This window comes from Octodon degus, unplaced genomic scaffold (genome assembly GCF_000260255.1).
Source record: "Octodon degus isolate 3935 unplaced genomic scaffold, OctDeg1.0 scaffold00157, whole genome shotgun sequence".
NCBI lineage: Eukaryota > Metazoa > Chordata > Mammalia > Rodentia > Octodontidae > Octodon > Octodon degus.
The window spans coordinates 6,268,850-6,289,383 of record NW_004524733.1 but is presented as its reverse complement, the minus strand read 5'-3'; the positions used below and the strand labels follow the sequence as shown (position 1 = coordinate 6,289,383).

The following is a 20,534-nucleotide window of genomic DNA, read 5'->3' as shown; positions in this document are numbered from 1 at the left end:
ATTTCCATAACGGTTGCAATAGTCTACACTCCCACCAGCAGTGGAGAAGGGTTCCTTTTCCCCCACAGCCTCTCCAACATTTGTTGTTGGGCGATTTCTTTATGATAGCCATTCTTTCTGGGGTGAGATGATATCTCAGTGTGGTTTTAATTTGCATTTCACGAATGGCTAGCGATGTGGAGCATTGTTTCATATCCCACTGTTTAATAAAAAAGAAAAAGAAGTATGTTTGGCAACCCCAACTCTATTAATTTCTTCTATCTTGGGTTCAAGAAACCAGTACAAATCATTTTGGGTATCTGTTCTCAATTCAGTTCAAGTCCTAGTGTCTTTTGGGGTTTTTGCAGTAAAACACCAGCCTTATTTTTCTGCTTAAATTGTTCTATTCTGCTATAATGGCTATAAAATCACCATTTTTTAAAAAAAAGGGCTTTACCTATATCTAGTGATAATTGCAATGGATTCTTGGCAATGGATTCTAAGCTATTAATAGCTTAATTTAAGATAGAAAAATCAACTTGTTCCTATGTGAGAAAATCATTGGTAAGGAAGAAAGAAAAGGTAAATAGAAGAATAGACAGGGTAGTATAGCATTTCAGAGTTAAAACTACTGGTATATGGACATCTTCTTGCTCATGTGCACAAGGGGTTGGAGCATGAGATGGCTGAGTGGAGCAAAACTTGAGGGAAGATTAACTTTAGTAGCAGCAATTAGTCTTGTCTGTGGCCAGCAATAATTCCATGTGCTGTATATGTGTTATTTTATTTAAATCTTTGGATCAGCCAGAGGTGAGATAATCAATTATTCACACTTTAAAAATGAGTCAAATAAGGTTTGGTTAAGTTACAGATCTAGTATTCTGTGTGGATGCAGAGCAGTGTGCTCTTAACGTACTGTGTGCCAGGTTAGTAGCAGGAAAGCTGCAGGGATGTTGCTGAGTGGCAGAGCGCTCACCAGAACACAAGGCCCTGGATTCTATCCCCAGCATTATAACAACAACAGCAACAACAACAACAACAACAAGTAGCACGCCAAGTGGCCTAAAGCATTTACAAGATAACTTGCCTAAGTCAGAGAATGTCAGCCTTTTTTTTTGGAGGGGGTGTATATCCAAATTAAGATAAGGAAGGTGAGTTTGAAAGTCTTAGAACTTCAGATCATTGTATGCTATATGCGATTAAGGACAGAAGCAGCTGTGAAAAGTTGAATGGAATATTCAAATTCCCTGCTTCTTACAGAACTTCTTTACCAGGTATTTCCACAAACAGCTAAAGCTTGATGTTCCAAACATCTTACCATCTCTTCTTTCTCTTTCTCATCATCCCTTCACCTGCATTGACCTGTTCTTCTACCTGAGATCTTTTGTCTCAAGAGATGACAAGGTTGTGTACCCACTTCTCCAAATCAGAACCCTGGGAGTCACTGTAGATGTAACCCTCTTCCTCATGTTCCATATCCAGTTATCTCTACTTCTTTAAATTTTTTTTTCTAATATCCTTTATAGCTTTTGTCTCTATTTTTCTCTAATTTCTTTATTTTTTTTCTAATATCCTTTATAACTTTTGAGCCTGTTTCTGTTTCCTTTTTGATTCAGTTACTCAAAATGTCAGAATGATCGATCTAAAATGTTAAAATGACCATCATCAGCACTCTACTTAAATTTCTACCACGGTTTTCCTGCTGTCAGTGTAAAATACTTGAACTTCAAAGGTCTCTAAATTATGGGCCCTGATGCTTCCTAACTTCATCTGCCATCATGTTCCATATCCATTTTAGGACTGCCAAATTTGCTTTTGAATCTCTGGTGCTTAGTCTGGTGCCTGGCACATGGAAGGCATATAACTAAACGCTTGCTGAGTGAAGGGAGAATGCATATAGCATTGCTGTGCTGCACACATCCAAAATGGGCTTTCCCTATTGGTTAGGGACACAGGCAAATTCAGACCTTCCAACTGTTGCGTATCATCCACAGATGAATAAAATAAGACAAAGATAAAACTAGTATTAATAAAATTTTTTAAAAGAATAAAAACCAGGTTATTTAGAAGTACTTAAGATTTCTAGTTTCCTTTAAAACTACTTTGGAGGTATAAGCTATATTCCTAGTCATTCAGTGTTTGCTGACATTTGACTTTTTAATAAAGGCATAATGCTAAAATTCACAGTTATGAATTTGGGAGAAGATGGATCTTAATGGTATCCTTGCTAGAAGGACCCTACATCTGAAGTGGTCTACTCCTATATGGTAGTACAACTAGAAAACTGTCAAAATCAATTTTTATAATTTTTTTTAAAAAACCACATTTTGCAAAATGAAAGTAAAGAAGTGACTGCAACTGTCATAGGCCACCATTCATCCTGCAGGAGTTTTACTCTTGTTTTCATTACCTTACAGTGAAACCTTCTAAGCCTCTTTGTAGCCTGCAAGGAAGACCAGAAGCGGGACATACCATCTCCCTTTCTTGCCTCTCTGCAATTGGAACACCATCTCCTGTGTACTACTGGTATAAAGTTGAGGGAAGCAACATCGTGCCAGTGAAAGAAAGCTTCAGTAAGTGTTACACTGGCAGCCCCTGTCAAGGCCTGCTGTTTGAGATCACTGATAACACAAATGTATGGCCAGCTGTTCGTCCTTAGTGTTCAGGCTACTGTTTTCTTTTTTTTTTTTTTGGCCGAACCAGAGACTGAACTCAAGCCCTTGTGTTTGCCAGGCAAGTGCTTATTCTACTGAGCTTTCTTCCTGGCCCCAAGGCTTCTCTTTTTCTTGGGGAGAGAGAAAATTTTAAAAGAATACTTGTTTTTTTTCAACATGATGATTGTGGTATGGTCTACTCCTCAATTTCTACAAAGCTGTTCAGAGGTGGTGAGTATTGAGGAAATAGGTCCTGGCTGACCCTAGTTGGACATCTCAAGAAAGGGAGGCCAATGTGGAAGAAATGAGTGGGCAGTGAATAATCTGTTACAATTGCACAATCTGTATCCACATAAGAGATTTTAAAAGTCTATTTCCTGATTTTGACAGATCCAGCCACTGGGATTTTGGTTATTGGAAATCTGACAAATTTTGAACAAGGGTATTACCAGTGCACTGCTATCAACAAACTTGGCAATAGCTCCTGTGAAATTGATCTAACCTCATCACGTGAGTTGACTCTACTACTTTATAAGTTTTTCTTTAAGCCAAGTAGTAGGCACCTGTCAGCCAAGTAAATTATTTAAGAACTCTGGTTAGACCTTGCTACTCTGGAGATCAATGTGCTTTATTTATAGGTTGACAGAATGAATGATCATCCTAACATCTAATGTTTACATAATATTTAATATACTACGTAAGTCCTTTTTCTAAAAAATGTATTTAGTACAGGGTCTATAAGGTCTCACTACACAGATCAGACTCGTAGTGATTCTCCCCTTTTCATCCTCCCAAGCATTGAAATTATAGGTGCACACCACCACACCCAGTCTCAGTTGCCTCCTCAACGTGCCCAGCGCGTGGGGCCAGCATGGTGCATCCAAGCCAGGATGCTGCACTCTAAGCAGGTGCTTTAGTCTGCTGAGCTATCTAGCCGGCCCTCCCTAAGACCTTTAAAACACCAGTTTAATTACATTTCACAAAATCTCTACAAAGAAGGCGATAGGTAAAGCAATATTCTTATTGACAATATCAGGTTGGATTTTTCTTTATGTTGCTATTATTAAATACAAGTCCACTGTAGGAATCTCTTTGAAACATAGTTCATAAATTTCCCATTTCTTAATTCCTTTAAGATTTGCTTCATCCTGCCTCTAATGATGATGACAACAATGATGATACACACCCACAATCTCAGTACCACAGTACCTCATATTTGTCATTATTATTATTATATGCCAGACACTGGCCAGGTGCTACATAAGCACTGTCTCAATCTTCCCATTCACCCAATTTTGGGAGGCAGAATATATAGCTGTGTTTCTGTGAAGAACCAACTGAAGCTCAGGGAGGTAAACGACTTACCCAACATCATCCAATTTGTAACTGGGAGAGGTAACATGCCTCTAAACCTCAATCATCCCATTCAAAGATGCTTACTTACTGTCTAAGCTTAATATTTATGGACCCCAGAATTAGCAAATTGGGCTAATCCATGGGTAAATCCTTACACGAGATGTCTTGAACTTCTTGACAATCATTAAATAACACGTAGGGACTTGTTATGTAGTGTTTTTTTCTGACATACTTTAAATTTATGGTTTCAGTGTATATCTTGTCCAGGTGTGACAAGTTCCATCAGATTACTGCTCTTCTTATGAAGCTGAGCTGCTTTGCTTTGAAGCTCATCCCTGTATCCTCATACCCAACTTTCCCCCCGTGATTAGTTTTGTTTTCAGATCTTTCCCATGCCCTTTATACCTTCGCAGAGATATAATCGTGCTGCAGACATACACATAGAATTTGTAATTGAATCATGCTAATTTTGCGTGTAGTGTTTGCCTGTCTTCCTACTTCCACTCTTCCCCTCTTTACTCTCACCCCTACCTTCCTTCCTTCCTTTAATCCTTCCCTCACTCCTTCCATTCACCTGTAAGCATTTATTGAATATCTTCCATGTTCTAGGGACTGTCCTAAGTAATAGAGATACAGGGATATATTCTACTCATGAAGTTCACAGTTCAACTAGAGACAAAAAAAAACACACAAAAAACCCCCAAAACCCTGAATTATGGTAAATGCCATAATAGATATGTACAAAGTCTATTAGGACACTAAAGAAGTAACACACTTATAGATCTGGGGATGGTATTTCCAACCAAGTATTTAGCTGCCTCTTGAAGGAACTTGGGAAGTCTGTTTATCTGTATCGCGAGGATGTTAAAGGATACAAGTGAAGCCATAGACATAGAAAAACAACTAGTCCATGGTAGAGGAGGAGGAGAAAGACCTCCAGACAGGATGTTTCTGACAAAAAAAAAAAAGAATTGATGCATTTAAATCTATTGAAAAGAATTTAGTGATTTTTTTGAAATGTTGTGATTAGTGATGAAGCATTTAAAATGTACACAAATCCCCAAATGAGGCAATTATTAACCTTGGAAATTTTTTTAGAAAATGTTGTACAAGGAAGAATCACAGCATACTGTGCTCCTCAGTTGGGAGCAATATTTACATAGTCATAATACTGCGGTTTTGATTTATGTAAAACTTGTAACTACTTTAAGAGAACGTAAATGGAGCATGAAGGAAACTAAATCTCCAACTTGCAAAGTAGGAAGTTAAAAGGGAATGATGAAGATTGAAAAGGGGTAGACATTCCAGAACAAGCATAATACTACCAAGGGGGAAACATTTTAAAAATCGGACCCATAGTGGTTGCCTCTAGGGGATGGGCCTCAGAAATGGAGATAGGTGGGGCAAGGGCTGTTTTTGTTAGTTTAGAATGATTTAACTTTCAAAATTATTCACATGTATTTCTTTAATCAGAAAGGTTTAAAGGATTAGGTAACTCAACTAGTCTCTCATCTCAATTTAAATTGTTCAGTCTTCTTTGAGGTGAAGTGGCCATGGATGGGCTAGCTTGTGACCCAGACATGTTTTCACAGGGACAATACCTCCAGACTTGAAGGTGTGGTGTTCAGATGGCTTGTCTCACATTCATTGAAAGCTTCCATAGACTGGCATAAGCCTGTTTACTGAAATGAGCATATTCTTCCCCAGTGGCCAGAATGTGCAACACTCCTTGGTGAGCACAGTGCAAGTGAAAAGATTTTTAGCGACTTTTCACCTATGTGCTGGGGGAATCTGGTGAAGTCTTTCTGGTGTCACATAGGCATATTTCTGGTGTCCATATTGCAGACTTTCTTCTCTAAACCCCTTCTGAAAGCAACTGTGCCTGCCCAGATTAGTACTTATGTGTGTAAATGCTACAGGTTAACTATATAATCAAGACAGTTCTTTTTTCTTCATACCCTATGAATCCAACTAATAGAATTCTAGTTTTGATTCTAACCTGTACAAATCACTGTACACTATGTGAATGTTCTCCATTAGTCACAAATGCATGCATATGAGGTGATAGTATGTTCTAATTTACTAACCAGCTGCATGTGTCTTCCAGATCCAGAAGCTGGGATCATCATCGGGGCCTTAGTTGGTATCTTGGTAGGTGCTGCCATCATCGCTGCTGTGGTGTACTTTGCAAGAAACAAGGCAAAGGAAAGGAAGAGGAATTCTAAATCCACCACAGAGCTTGAGTAAGCCCTTTATTTAATTGAGTAAGAACACTTATCAGGCACATCTCTTTCAGTCAGCTCTAAGCACTCCTTTTTAGCATAAAACAGTAGAAGTACCTTCTGCTTGCTTTCCATGCTTTTACAAAAAGAATGATAAGGGCTGGCCAGACAGCTTAGTGGACTAAAGCACCTGCTCAGGCAGAGTGCAGTGGCTGAGGTTTGATCCCCAATGTGCCCTGCTGGCCCCACTCCCAGCGCACGCTGAGATGACAACTGAGACTGGGTATGGTGACGCATACCAGTAAACCCAACACTTGGGAGGCTGAAAACAGGAGAATCACTACGAGTTGGATCTATGTAGTGAGACCCTGTACTAAATACATTTAAACAATGATGGTGGCTACCATCTGCTAAGACTGTTCTAAGTACTTTACATACATCAAATCATTTAACCCGCGTATCAACCTTTCTAAGATCAGTAACATGTTTCATGATGCAGTATTAATGTGTTTCTCTTCATGCCAACATAGTTTTAATTTTTTATTAGAACAAGAGGCTCCTGAAGGCAAAAGAGAACACAGTTCACAGAATGTAGCCTTCCCATAGCCCACACTCTTTGTCTTTCTGTTGTTTTTTGTCCAGTGCAGATTACATTCATTTATTCACTTTTCCATCTCTTTGCTTCCACAACTACATATTAGGCACTAAGTGCCACATGTTGTGTAATGGAGTTAGAGATATACAAAAGCCATGGATTTAGTCCTTATTAGACTAGATTTAAGACTCTATTAACTTCTTTAACATTGTTATCATTTTCTCATCTTTTAAACATAGTTTGTCTTTCTTGAACTTTTATCACTTCTGAGACCTACTAATCTGTGGGAACTAAAAAATGGAAACAGGCAGTGAATCAAAACATCAGAATTAACAGATATCCTGGACAGTCTGGGACCTATGATGCTGACACTACTGAGCCTATGGCTCCCTGTGAAATTTCAAAGTATTCTTTTCTGGGTATTCTTTCTTGTAGACCAATGACAAAGACAAGACAAGCCATGCCAGCAGAAGATGCTGTCCAGCTAGAAGCAACACTGCCATCCTCCATACATGAGAATGAGCCTGCTGGCATCTTGGAACCAGACCATGAGCCTTTCCCACAATCAGATCCGGTCCCACAACCTGGCCCAGGTTCAGCACCTATACAGGTGCCTGAAATTGAGATCGTGCTGACACCACAATCAGAGCTAGAGCCAGAGCCAGAACCACAGCCTGTGGTTGTAGTTGAGCCCCAGTGTGACGAGGAAAAGGCTGAGGTTAAAACATAGGCTGCACCTCGAAGTACAGCAGTCCTCACTAAGGAACCCATTACTAGCTTCTGCAATTCAGTTTACAACCAGTTTCCACCTCCTCCCATCATTCTGACCAACTTGCTTCTAACACAGTGTTCATTGTTACTATGAATTCCAATAAATGGATCAAGTTAACTGCTAAATAAATGCATGGGTTCCTGCTTTATCACTAGAGTACTTAAAATTAAACTAACATGTAAGAATAAGAACAAGGCAAGTGATTCCTAACTCAGTTTAAAGAGCTTTGCAACAGCAAACATCATATTGCAGAAAATTCTAGTTCTCTATTTTTCAGGTATTTTGTTGTGTTCCACACACATGATAAGGTGGCATTAATAAGATTCAATATAATTTATAGGATTAGTTTTATGGCTTTCCTATTACTACTAAGAACTCAACTGCAAATCTCATAGATTCGGGAGATATACTCCACAAACGATAGAGAATATATAAAGAAAGGGTATAATGTTAATTGGTACATATGGATGTTTCATTTGTCACACTGTATTTCTCAAGGAATCACTTTGGTGTCCAATATCTGAGTAGAGCAAATTCTGAAAATAGTCCAAATTTTAAGTGCCAAATGATATATACAAATGATTTCAATTTCCTTCAATAAATACAAAGTACTGATATAAGTGCTGTAGAATTTAGCTTTGAAAAAGCTACTATGTGATCACTGTAACTTATGCTTCTTTTGAAGGGGAAGACTAGGGACATGTTCCAAGTGAACACTTAAGGTCTATTTGAGATAATCTCAACCAATTATTTAAATCTGTTTTACTTCTGGTAGGTTCCACATTAATAAAGTCAATTTACTCTTGTGTAAAGTTTAGGTATTAACTAAGATGCATTGATGTCATCTCAACAGTTACAAAGCTTTTTCATGAACATATTTCACTCATCCCACCTAAAAGAAACTTACATGTAGGCTTATTCCCTCACTTGTGTAATCAATTATACTTTAAATCTTGGTTTAAGGCTCAATAAATATTCAAAATTTAATTTTAATGACTAAGATAAATCCTTTAGAAAGCAACTTTATTGACACATAACTTATTCATGATATATTGCAACCATTTTAAGTGTAAAATTTGATGAGTTTTCAGTCATACACACCCTTGAAACTACTCTACCCATCTGGATAGAGAACATCCATAAGCCCAAAATATTTCCTCGATGCTGCTCTTTTGTGCAATTCCACTGTGTCCTGGACCTCAACAATCATTGATTTGTTTTCCATAGATATTATCTTTGCCTTTTCTTCACACAAATGGGATCATACAGTGTGTGTGGCTTATAAGGTAAAACTTTCTCAAGTAAAGTAATGAATCTTGAACTTACCACATCAAGAATTTCATGTAAAAGATTTTCTTAAAATGCAAACTATCTATATGGATCACACTCATATACCAAATTGAGGAAGACCCTGTAGGTTTTAAGATGGGTTGAACTAGAAATAAAAATTACACTTGTCCAGAGTCATGTAGACAAAGTCAGCAAGCTTCTTAGGTATTTTCTTTAATGTGTCAGTTTGCAACCAATCTCAGTAATTTTTGAAGCTGTTGTAATTCCATTCACAGAAAACAATAAACCTTATGACATATACTATCTGATTAGTCTAGGAAATAAAATGATCTTAAAAATAACCTAACATTTAGATATTAAAAACTAAACATTAATAGTATAAAAAGATTCAATGATCTGATTGTCTAAGTAGCTGGAAGTCATTTTTCCCTTCCATTTTTATGATACAGGTAAATCTAAGACTGATAATGTAATAGTGCTAAAACCAACATTTCTGATGGATCAGTGTTGACCAGGAAGGCAGGCATTATTGATCTCACAGAACTCAGTCCTTATTAACACTGTTCTGTGCAAAATACTGATCAGCAGTTTGGTCAATGGTTTTTAACCTTATTTTAGTTACAGATCACTTTGAGAATCTCCTGAAAACTGAATCCCTTACCATTGAAAAATACACATATATTGCATACTATTTCAGATGTTATAGACTAGCTGAATTCAAGATTGAGTTAAATAACACAGATATAACACTTAATAAATTTGTGAATGACACAAACACAAATGTCTGGACTTTAAAATACACATAGAGTAGGTATTGTCCAGCTGGGAAAGTATGTACCTTTGGATTTTTCCTCTCAGTCCCCTTCCTGACCTTTGCAATGCAAAGACATTATTTTTCAGACATCCAGGATTCCCATGCTCTTATTAGCTCAGTGACCTACTGAGATCTGCATTCCTCAGGCAAGATTCATTGCTCAGAACCCCTGCTCTTGCCATGCTTAAAAAGGTGGCTGTTATATGACCTGTTCTTGTCCAGTGAACATGAACTTTCATCATCCAGTCAGTTCATTCAGTTTGATACATGACTTAGCCCTCTTCGTAAAGTGTTAGTTTTTGGAGACAGGATCAAGCTATTGCCCCGGCTGGCCTCCAACTGAAGTAATCTTCCTGCTCAGTCTCCCCAGTATTTGGTTCTATAGGTGAGCATCACTTTGCCCTGCTCAGGAGAATTTACTTTTGAAAGGGGATTCTTGAACACAGATAACCCATAACCCAGAGTCTCAAAGGGGGAATTCCAGGTACTCAGACAATGTAGAGGAAGATATTCATAGAAAAAGGGATCTCATTAGCCCCTTTCAAATCAAACCATGGGGTTTGCCATCTACTCAGGCTTATAGTCACTCTGGTTAGTGTAACTTCATTCTGGTGTCCTTAAGAACATAATGATACACCCAATAAATGTTTGTGATGAATCTTGAATCCCTGTAATATACTGGTGTAATGCAATTCTGCTCACTAAATCTCACTTAGGCAGGAACGGGCTCATATATTAAAAGCTTCCCAATAAGGGGACAATATGTTTTGTTTCTGCTTTATCATTGGATCAGAAAATATTCTCACTAGTTAAGTTTTGACCAAATTATTTTAATTTTTTAAAAATTAATTTAATTTTTAAAAATCTCTTATGAATTTATTTGGTATAGGGTCTCGCTACTCAGCTCAGACTCACAGTGATCTTCCAGTCTCAGCCTCCCCAGTGCTGGGATTACAGGCATGTGCCACCATGCCCAGTTGCGGGGCTGGCATGGCATGTGGGACTGAGATTTGAAACTGGATCCTTGCACTTGCCAGGCAGGCGCTTAGACCACTGAGCTGTCTCCCCAGCCCCTGACCAAATTATTTTAGAATAGTTCTTGTTCAGAAAGGGAACTAAAATATTTATTTTTCCAGAAGTAGCTGAAATTTAGTGGGTAGTCTCACAAAATCTCAAGCCAGCCCTGTTTCCTTAAAGATCCATTCCCGCCATACAAACTGATTTCTAAGAACTTATGTTTCTCATGTTTGTTTCTGTATTTAGCAACTAGGGTGAGCCAAGTCAACAGATCAGCTTTTATGGTAAGAAACTCTGATCTCCTAATTTCTTTATTCAATCACTCACTGGAAGGGCTGGGGAGATGGCTCAGTAGAAGGGGCCTGAGTTCAATCCCTTGTTCCACAAAAAAAAAAAAAATCACTCACTGGACATTTAGTGAATGGCTACTATGAAACTGGCACTGTTGGTGTACAATGGTGAGCAGAATCAGAGATATCTCTTGTTTTTGTGGAGTACAGTTTTACTATGAGTGGTGCTTTTGGCAATTCTGTACAAAAGTTTCAATTTTTACTGCACTAGAGAAGCCATCCAAATTATAATGATCTATGATGAAAGGAGACTAAAATATAATAATTTTTGAAGAACAGTTAAGAAATCACAGGTATTGATCTTTTTCCTTTTAGAACACCAGGAGACTCTCTCATATTATATGCTAAGAAGCTAATATTTGCATTTAAAAGTGGCCTGTGCATAGAATTTCAGAGCTGGAAGAAAACTTTATCATTGATCATACTCAACCTTTTCTAACTCTAGTACATATGAAGGTTGCAACATACATAGTGGTTCTGGCTCTCTCCTAACAATGACGGGGGTGAAAGTGGGGGATGATATAGAATTGTGCATTCTTGGTGAGAGAGACAAGGATGTCAATGTACTTTAAAAATCTGCTTTGTTCTGATGTAATTCCACCCAGGGTCTAGAGAATCCCTGAGTAAAGAGAGGGGAAATAATCTTGAGATTATACAAAGTTGAAACTAGATCCAAATTCTAGTTTCCAGTGTAATGTTCTTTCAAATGCACCAAACTGTTGGGAGCTGCTGAAGCTGGAAACTGATCATCTTGCTCTCCCACATATGATCAACTTCCAGCTTCAGCAGCTTGCCACAACGAACTATCAATTTAAATTAAGCCTAAATTTTAGTAATAAAAGGATGCTCTACAATGTGTACCTGCTGGTAAACAGGGCACAACAAATGGTTCAAACCATGAAGCTGAGGTTTTAACCCAGTGGTAGAGCTATTTGTCTACTACATCCAAGAATCTGGGGTCTATCCTCTGAATCACAAATAAACAAACACGGTTCAAACTAATCAAGAAACAGTCAATAATTACAGTTTTCTTTGACGCTTTGGTTTAAAAAGAATGCAAAAAATGATGAGGGATCCAGGGAAACAAAAAAATGCCAATGAAAGAAAACAAGTTATTTTATTCATAGCACTTGACCTTAAATGTGTGAGTTTTTCATACTTTATCACATTAACTCAAGTCTCCACTCCCATCCCTGTTACAGCATGGGAAGAAGGGGCTGCAATTTCCAAGTTTCTGATCATGGTTTGACCATTACAGTGAAGAGCTCCTACCGTGAAGCTATCCAGAAGCCCAAGGGTTACACAGAACAGAAAATGCTTCTAATACCAAGAAATTTGAGTAAATTTAGTAGTTCTGGATAAGACACTTTAACAACCTCTATACCTTGAGGCCATAATTTTAGGTGAAATAAATCAGACACACAAGCTTACATACACCACATGGTTTCTCTTAAATAAGAAACCCAAATTATAAATAAAGGGCAAAATAAAATACAGCAGGAATTAGGGATAGATCTATCTCAAGTGGGAAGGGAGACAAGATACGAAAGGTTGGGGGAGGGAAGGAGATGGGGAGGAGAAAAGAATTAAGATGTGTTATGTGTGAGTACCAAATCCCCACAAGGAATGTAATCATTATCTACTGGAATCTGTATTGAGAAGAGTTAAGAACCTGTCAGTAACTTGGGACTGAAGCCAAGTATGGATTTATTATGTAGTAGCCAATTTGAAGAAAAGCACAGGGCAGGTGTTACAATTGATGGGTTATAATCAATGCCAGAGTACCTTCCACTTGGTTCAGTGATTTTAAGTATAGGGAGAAAAATGTATTAGGATCCAGGAAAGTTGTATTTTGGTATTGGGCATTTTCTGATGTGTAAAATGGAGATGATTTTTGTATTCTTAAAGGCAACAATAAGAAAAGATGCAAAGCTTATAAAGTGTGGTAGAGCTACAATGTTCTAGAACTTATATCTCCAGAGAACTGATTCAATATTCTTTTGGCTCTTACCCAGCGATTCTTAACTTTTTAAGAAATCACAGGTTCTTTTGAGAATTTGATAAAAATCTATCAACTGTCTTCCCAGAAAAATGCATATACAACATTCTGCATTCAATTTTAGTCAATAGCAATGTGAAACTGGAGCCATATAACCCAAAGTAAAGAACCGTCATAGTAAATATCAATTTTGCCAACAGACTAATATTCGACAGCAGAACACAGAAGCAGAAAACTGCAGGCAGAGCTGCATAAAAATACACTGTAAGTGGTGTAATTGAGAAATGAGAATTCAAAACACTAGGGTCAGAGTTAAAACTATTAAGTCAAAGATTTTAGAGCAGAATGCAGATTTACCTTGAATCTCAAACAATGTCACCAAAGTTAAGAATACTCTGTTAAAGGTACTTAAGATCATACTTTTTCCAGTATTTATTAAACTTTAAAATTGAATTTTCTTTTTTGTTTTGGAAGGAAACATTCTTGAATCAGCTTCACACTGTATCACATTTTCTACAGGTAACAATTTGGTCAGGATCTGAGGGCATTAAAACCCTCAGTTTATACAAATCAGTGATTCAACTATTGCTAACAAGTTACTTAAGCCTACAAATTACTTTAGTTTTACTTCCGACTCTATTGCTTACTGAAGAACTCATACTAAGGAATTAAAATGAGTTTCTATTATACCCATGAAGCCTATTACCTCAGACAAACTTAATATTTAAAGGCTTTTAGTCTTAACAGATCTATTAGAGAAAACTTTAGTGTTAAATCACATTGAAAATATTAGAGGTAAATTATTTCCCTTACCAATCACTCTACCTCCAGTATTCAGTAAAGCAAGACTGTTATTCCGTAAGAAGATACTTCCCTGGGCTGGAGGTGTATCTTAATGGTAGCGCACCTGCCTAACTTCCCTGGTTTTGATATGCACGATGGCAAAAACAAATTTATGTAAAACAGTTTTGTTTATAAACAACAAAGTTCGTATTTATAAAAGTTTTAATTACTGGACATTAAGTCTTTAATTTCAAATTAACACAAGTTTGTGGGGGCTCACTTAAAACATGTATTTCAAACAATATTTGCAGTTTAAAATTCAAGTCAAAAAATAATTTGTTGTCACTTTGAGTATGTTAGATTTAATAAGTAATAATCATTTAAGATGCTTCCCTAAATTGAGTTTTAATGTGCACTTATTAATTTCCTTGTGCTGTGCATTTAGTTGGCAATTCAGAAGACTACTATTCCAAAGGTTTTACTTGTAGTTCAAGCTTCACTAATTTTACTGACTTTAGAGCTACCCACAACTGAGAAATGTTTTTACTCAGAATTTTAAGGCTTAAGTGAATGTCTTTTTAAAAAAACGGGCTATTCTAACATTTTTAAAAGTTCTGAAATACAAATCAAAATACCATTCTGTTAAAATCATTTTAACAATCTGGACATTCTTTCCAATAAACGGTCAGGCAATAAAGGTACTTCAGAGTTTCCTGTTTAAAAAAACATAGTGTTGTGAAGGAAAGCAGCTCCTCAAAGAGATACATGGGTACACAGGACACTCACTGTACTCCATTATTTTAGAGCATATCCCCCAACTTAAAATTTGGTCCACTAAATATATATACATATATATATATATATATATATATATACACTATAATGAAAGATGTATAGTTGGAGAAAAGGGAAATATTTGGCATAGGTCTGAGTATTAAAATGTGTTTCAATTATAGAAAGATATAGAATTCACCTGCAACCATGTGACAGAACCACCTGCCTATTGTTATTTGGGTCATTGTGCTTCAAAGGGAGAGAGAAGGTACATAGGAAGGTGGTGAGGACTCATTAACAGTCACACAATCACTCAAAATTAAGCAAAATGCAGTATTAGAAAACAATGTATGACAAGAGTGGAACAATCTCAACAATTATTCAATGCCTGGAAAACAGGTTTCATAACAAGTTTAGAACAAGTTACTTATCTCAGCAGGAATAATGTAACATGTTTATCTCAGCAGGAATAATATAACATGTTAGTAAGATTCTGAACTTAAGAAAACTGCATCCTTTGTAGATGATGCCTTATGTACAACTACATTAGTTTCCAGGGCATTGAGGACAACAAAATATATAAAGTAGATTAAATCCAAGCTACTTTAACCTTCTACCATTGTCTTGAGTATTAAACCCAAGCCACCTTTGGCCACTTGCAGGGGTGTTTTCTCTTCTTTATTTTCAATGTAAATACTTGCTCCATGGGATGTCAGCAGTTTTGCTTCTTCCACTCTCTCCTCATCACAGGCTAAGTGTCTGAAATCGGGGAACACAAAGATCAATTAATAACCACTGATCTATTTAATGGTTAGGATTTCCTATGAGGGAGTCTAATCTGCAATATTATTAAGCCTTGGTAATACTGGAAATTTATTTAATCAGAAAAGTGAAATCAACATATGTGGGAAAAACTGTTTATAAGTTAAAATTGACTGGAATACTCTTATGTAACATCATAAATCACAATCTTATTACTACTCCATGATAGAAGAATGCATCAAAATGACAGAACAAAGCAAAAATTCCTCATTTTTATGGAGATCAGTAGTAGTTTACCTCAAACACTGCACATAACAAATCTTGGTTAGAATTCAGAAAAGCCTCAATTCATAACATGTTAGTAGCAACATATAGGATTTAAAACTTTTAAAAATCAGTTGAAAATAGTTCATTTTGTTGATGTGTATCTACCTGGAAAATAGCACGGTATTATCGTCACTTATAACAGTTAAAATTGTGACAGAGGTTAAAGCTTTTCGTTATGCTGATATGGTTGAGTGGTAAACTGGGTGGGGAGGGAAAGCAATCTGTGTTAGGCATTTTCATTTTTCATGCAGTGTATTAGGCAATTTATATGGCATTTGACTCAAATTTCACAATAACATAGTGAGGAAAGAATTATTTTCAAAGCATTCCAGATGTTAAGACTCACAAAAGTTAATATATATTTGACATAGCTGGAACGTGGCAGAGTTTGGGCTGGAGGAACAGCAACTAGCTATTCTGAAACACTGTATTTTCCTAGGAGACCATATTGGCTGACTTCTAGACTTCCTCCAGGCAATCCTGCCTTTTGAGTTTTGGAGAAAAAAGCTAAAATACACAGGACTTTCCAAGAGTGTCACTCAGGAAGATTTTTAAATTAAAAAGTTAATAAAAATCAATCTGTAAAGGTTGAATAAACCTCACTCTAAACTAAAAAGAAGACTCACATTTTCTGGACTCAAAACAGACATCTTTCAACATGGAAGAAAAGTGGCCAAATAATGTAGAAAAATATAAAGGCAGAGGCAGGTCATACATACAAAATTTAAATGTAAAACAGTAATAACTCTCAATCAAAATGAATGAATATTAAAGAAAACCTATATTATTATTTTTTGGTACTAGGAATCAAACTCAGGACCTTGAGCTTGGCAGGGACTGAGCTATAGCCCCAGCAAAGAAACCTATAATAAAATATAGGTAAATAGGTAACTATGATGAAGATAAGCTTCCTAATAGTAAGGGAAGATTAACTGGTTTGACTACACAGAGATGGAAAACTTGCATTTTAAAAAATTAAACAAAGTAAAAGACCAACTGGGAAAAACATTTTAACTAATATGGCAGAAAGTTGTATTTTTACTATGTCAAGTGAAGAACACTTAAAAGTCAGTAAAAATAAATTAATCCCCCAAAGGAAGCTGAAAGGGACACAAAGTAGTGATTTAACACATCCCTACAGGCTTGAACCACTGGTGATACATGCATGACTGGCCCACTGGGATGCTTCCACCACCCGACTGAACTGCCCCATACTGCCCAATGGCACAGTCATGCATGTACCACCAGTGGTTCAGAGGCACTTGGCAGTGAGAAATAAGAAATTACAGCCCGTTGTGAATGTGCTAAAGAGATACAACTTGCCAAAAGGCATTAAATTTCTAAATTGATGACAACAATACATGTCAATTACAAACATAAAATACCATTTTTCATATAATAAAAGGATAATTTCAGTGTTGATGTTAGATAAAAGGCATTCTTAAAATGCTCTTGGGAGGGTACAGTGATACAACTCCTCTGGAAGCAATTTGGCAACACATGGCAATAGCCTGAAAATGTGCGTATTTGTTGGTCTAGAAATTTAACTTCTAGGAGTCTCTAATAAGATAATGGCAACATGGACAAAGGTTTTTATACAAAGTTGGTCAATTCAGCAATATTTATAATAGTAGAAACGTCAAAAAATTTTATAAAGTAACAAGAATGATTAATTTGTGGCCCATCCATAAAATCAACTGCATATAGTTATTTAAAATGTTTTAAATGTATTTAATGATACTGAAAATGCTCACTGTATGAGGTAAAAACAAGATATAAAATTACTGATACAACAGTACTCTAACTTTGCTAAAATATTTATGTAAAATATATATGTGCATATAAGACTGGGAAGAAATCCACAAAAATGTTATCAGTGGTTATTTCTGGATGGCAAATGATAGGCAATTTTTATTTTTTTATCTTTATGCTTTAGTGTACCTTCGGATTGTTGTTACTAACATGTATAAACAGAATAATAAAAGAATTGATACATAAAAATTACTGAAAGAAGGCTAATGTTAAAGAATACAAATGACGGTTACTCATCACTTACAGAGGAGTGTTACCCTCAGTGTCTTGGATGTTTGTGGATGCTTTGTAGCACAGAAGGATATGAATCATCTTCAAGTTACCCTTGGCTGCGGCCCGGTGCATTGCTGTAGCCTCATAATGGTCCTTAGCATCTGGATTAGCCCCACCTTCTAATAACATCACAGCAATCTGAAAAAGACAGAGCAGAGACTACTGCAGAGATCCATCCGTGTTTATGTACACGTTCAGAAGTGAACAGAAGCAACACAGGGGCAGAACCATACCTCGTGCCTGTTTTTGGAAGCAGCGTAATGGAGAGGAGTACAGCCATTTTGATTGACGGCATTCACTTGAGCACCTTTTCCCAGAAGAGCCTTTACAATCTCATCCCGGCCGGCCGAAGCAGCAATATGAAGAGGGGACCAGCCAGCCTGCAAAAGAGGTGGCTTGTATGAAATTAGGGGAAGGGGTACAGATATGAATGCGAACCTTTACAGGGGGTTAGTACATCAGGTGTGAATAGTTTAAAAATACCCATTTTACCCCTCATCAAGTACTGGAGAATTTGGAAAACAATGTACTACTAAAAAATACAATACGATAATGTAGACTTAATGAAATACAAGTCTAACTGTAAGGTGTTTGCTCCTATATAAGACAGTATTTTAAAACTCAAAACTGAGATCAGAGGATATAAAGTTTTGTGAAGTGCATTTTTCACCATTTCACTTATGTTGTAAGAGTTGTCTTGCTGTTCTCTAGTTTTAACTGTTGGTTCCATATTATTTTACCACAGGGATATATTTTACTGTTTTCAACCATTCCATTAAACTATTTTTATTTCTTTCCTATTATAAATTTTAATAAGCATTCCTGAAAAGGGAATTTTTTTGTCAACAAAAAAGTTCCCTTTCTTCACAGTCCTAATACCATCGCAATACAACCTAGGCCATCTTTATTCACCAAAAAAAAAAAAAATGCAAAAAGTCTTAAAAAGAATTTAGGCTTTTAGGGTTCACAGTAACAGGCCCTGACCTGTATTTTTACTCCAAAGGACAGCATATGAGTGGCAAAATTAACATTTTAAAACCATTCACATGCAACTAGTCACATGCTTGATTACCAGGGAAATGAGGTAACTTCCTGGCTGTAAAAGTTACAATTTTGTTTATGAACTTAATATTGAGGCTTCAATAAACACCAGGGTGGAGTCTAATGATAACTGGGAATTTAACAGTTTTGCCTAGTACTCACATCGTCTTTATCATTCACTGGCACTCCGAGTTGGAGCAAGAACTCAACAATCTCTGTGTGTCCTGCTGAACATGCCCAATGCAGAGCAGTCCGGCTGTCCTACATGGAAAACAAGGAAAAACATTCTTGAAGAGAAATAGAAGGCAAAAAGGCAGAAAAAGTAAGATTGCTTGCAGCAAACCCATTGTTTGAAAACAAGAAATGAAGCACACTGCATCTTCAGGTGAGTAACCTTAAACGGTATTACTGACTGCTGTAGTTCAACAGAGAATTTAGGAACATAGGAGGCATAACAACGATGAATGTAAGTCATTCTAGGCAGAACACTGTGATGAAATCAACACAGCAAGAAACTGATTGAAATGCTCTGGCAGAAAAGGACCTTTGGCTGTTTACTTTTACTTATTTCTACATCAGACATCAGAGCTACCAGTTTTCTCTGTATCGTACCATTTAACCACCAACATCCTATACAGTAGATATTATGCCCATTTTATGGATAAAGAAACTAAGAGTCTTTTGGCTAAACAGCTTGTTTTAGATGACATAAGTTAGCCAAGATCCTCTTGGCTCTGAAATCTCAACTACCACACTGATCTCAACATAGACGCTCTGGAAAGAATACATGGAGGAAGAAATGTCCACAAAACGAGCTAAGATTATATACCACTAAAACACACACACATACACACACACACACACACACACACACACACACACACAATTAGAGAGCAACAAAGCGGCTTTTGAAAACTGACAAGCCAGAGTTAGTCCTGGCTCTCAAAGAGAATTAGCATTCGCTTTCCTAGCTGTATCTCCTGGCGAGTCCTATGGAATAGAACTTTGAACGTCTTTGTTTTCAGTGCTGGAGATAGAAACCAGGGCTTAGTCCCCGCTTGGGAAGTTCTCTGAGCTGTTATCTCCAGCCCTGTACGTAAATTTTACAAAAAAATTAAATATATAAAAATATAGAAAATTTAATCATGTCTGTTTTTGCCCCACTCGACGAATATGAGTGACTTTTCCTCCAGCTCCTACCAAACTGGCGGGCTCAGGAGACACGTGTTTCCCCGAATAAAACCACTCAGGTACTAAACTGAGAGCAAAGAAATCCGTAAGTTTGTCCTCACGTCGGCATTTCTGAGAAGTGCGGTACATGTTCTAGAAACGTCCAATCCCACGAGTTAAGCGCAGGGTCAAAACAATGTGCCCCCTGCTCCAAAAGAGCCCCGGCAAGGTCTGTGGGGCGGGCCCGGCCGCTCGGGGCGAGCGCGGGCGCGGCGAGGGCAGGGACGGCCTCCGAGCCGGCCTCCGCGTGGGCTGGGCCCGGGAAGCCACGTAGCGCCCCGGCTGCTGCCGCCGGCTGCGGCCGGGCTGTAGGCGCCTTTACCTGGTCAGTTCTGGTGGCCAGGGACTTGTCGGCCAGGATACTCTCCTTCAACTCTTCCAGCTTCCCACTGTAGGCCAAGTTACAGACCATTAGGTTGGACACACTCCCCTCCATTTCGCTTTCTCAAGAGCTCGAGAAAACGCACGCAAATCCCGCCTTGCG

General features: G+C 37.4%; 3 protein-coding genes across 4 annotated transcripts in view; 2 read left to right on the top strand and 1 right to left on the bottom strand.

Moving 5' to 3' along the window:
* The window catches only part of Vsig1 (V-set and immunoglobulin domain containing 1), a 34,205-nt gene extending 26,524 nt beyond the window's left edge, over nucleotides 1-7,681 (top strand). The window contains exons 4-7 of the mRNA XM_023702719.1: nucleotides 2,397-2,552; nucleotides 3,024-3,143; nucleotides 6,097-6,232; nucleotides 7,242-7,681. Coding sequence (XP_023558487.1) covers nucleotides 2,397-2,552; nucleotides 3,024-3,143; nucleotides 6,097-6,232; nucleotides 7,242-7,536 — 707 coding nt within the window. The 3' untranslated portion in view covers nucleotides 7,537-7,681. The remainder of the gene's footprint in view (nucleotides 1-2,396; nucleotides 2,553-3,023; nucleotides 3,144-6,096; nucleotides 6,233-7,241) is intronic.
* Nucleotides 7,682-12,944: 5,263 nt separating this feature from the next.
* Nucleotides 12,945-20,523, bottom strand: Psmd10 (proteasome 26S subunit, non-ATPase 10). Of its 2 annotated transcripts, none has more exons than XM_004642619.2 (5): nucleotides 20,373-20,523; nucleotides 18,983-19,081; nucleotides 18,013-18,159; nucleotides 17,751-17,917; nucleotides 12,945-15,364 (listed from the first exon to the last, which is right to left on the bottom strand). In XM_004642619.2, the coding sequence occupies exons 1-5, from the start codon at nucleotides 20,484-20,486 to the stop codon at nucleotides 15,211-15,213; spliced, it is 681 nt and encodes a 226-aa protein (XP_004642676.1). In that variant the 5' UTR covers nucleotides 20,487-20,523; the 3' UTR covers nucleotides 12,945-15,210. The 2 variants fall into 2 exon arrangements, with proteins under 2 accessions (XP_004642676.1, XP_004642677.1); XM_004642620.2 differs by having other exon boundaries at nucleotides 17,830-17,917.
* The window catches only part of Atg4a (autophagy related 4A cysteine peptidase), a 59,568-nt gene continuing 58,145 nt past the window's right edge, over nucleotides 19,112-20,534 (top strand). The window contains exon 1 of the mRNA XM_023702715.1: nucleotides 19,112-19,205. Within this exon, the coding sequence (XP_023558483.1) occupies nucleotides 19,184-19,205 (22 nt within the window). The 5' untranslated portion in view covers nucleotides 19,112-19,183. The remainder of the gene's footprint in view (nucleotides 19,206-20,534) is intronic.

Bases quoted from the DNA above. Each gene is read 5' to 3' on its own strand.
- Psmd10 (XM_004642619.2), bottom strand. From the start codon at position 20,486: ATGGAGGGGAGTGTGTCCAACCTAATGGTCTGTAACTTGGCCTACAGT. The intron at 18,160-18,982 runs GTGAGTACTAGG...CCTCTTTTGCAG, and splicing joins CAGTGAATGATAAAGACGAT to GCTGGCTGGTCCCCTCTTCA. The intron at 15,365-17,750 runs GTAAGTGATGAG...CCCCGATTTCAG, and splicing joins ACTGAGGGTAACACTCCTCT to ACACTTAGCCTGTGATGAGG.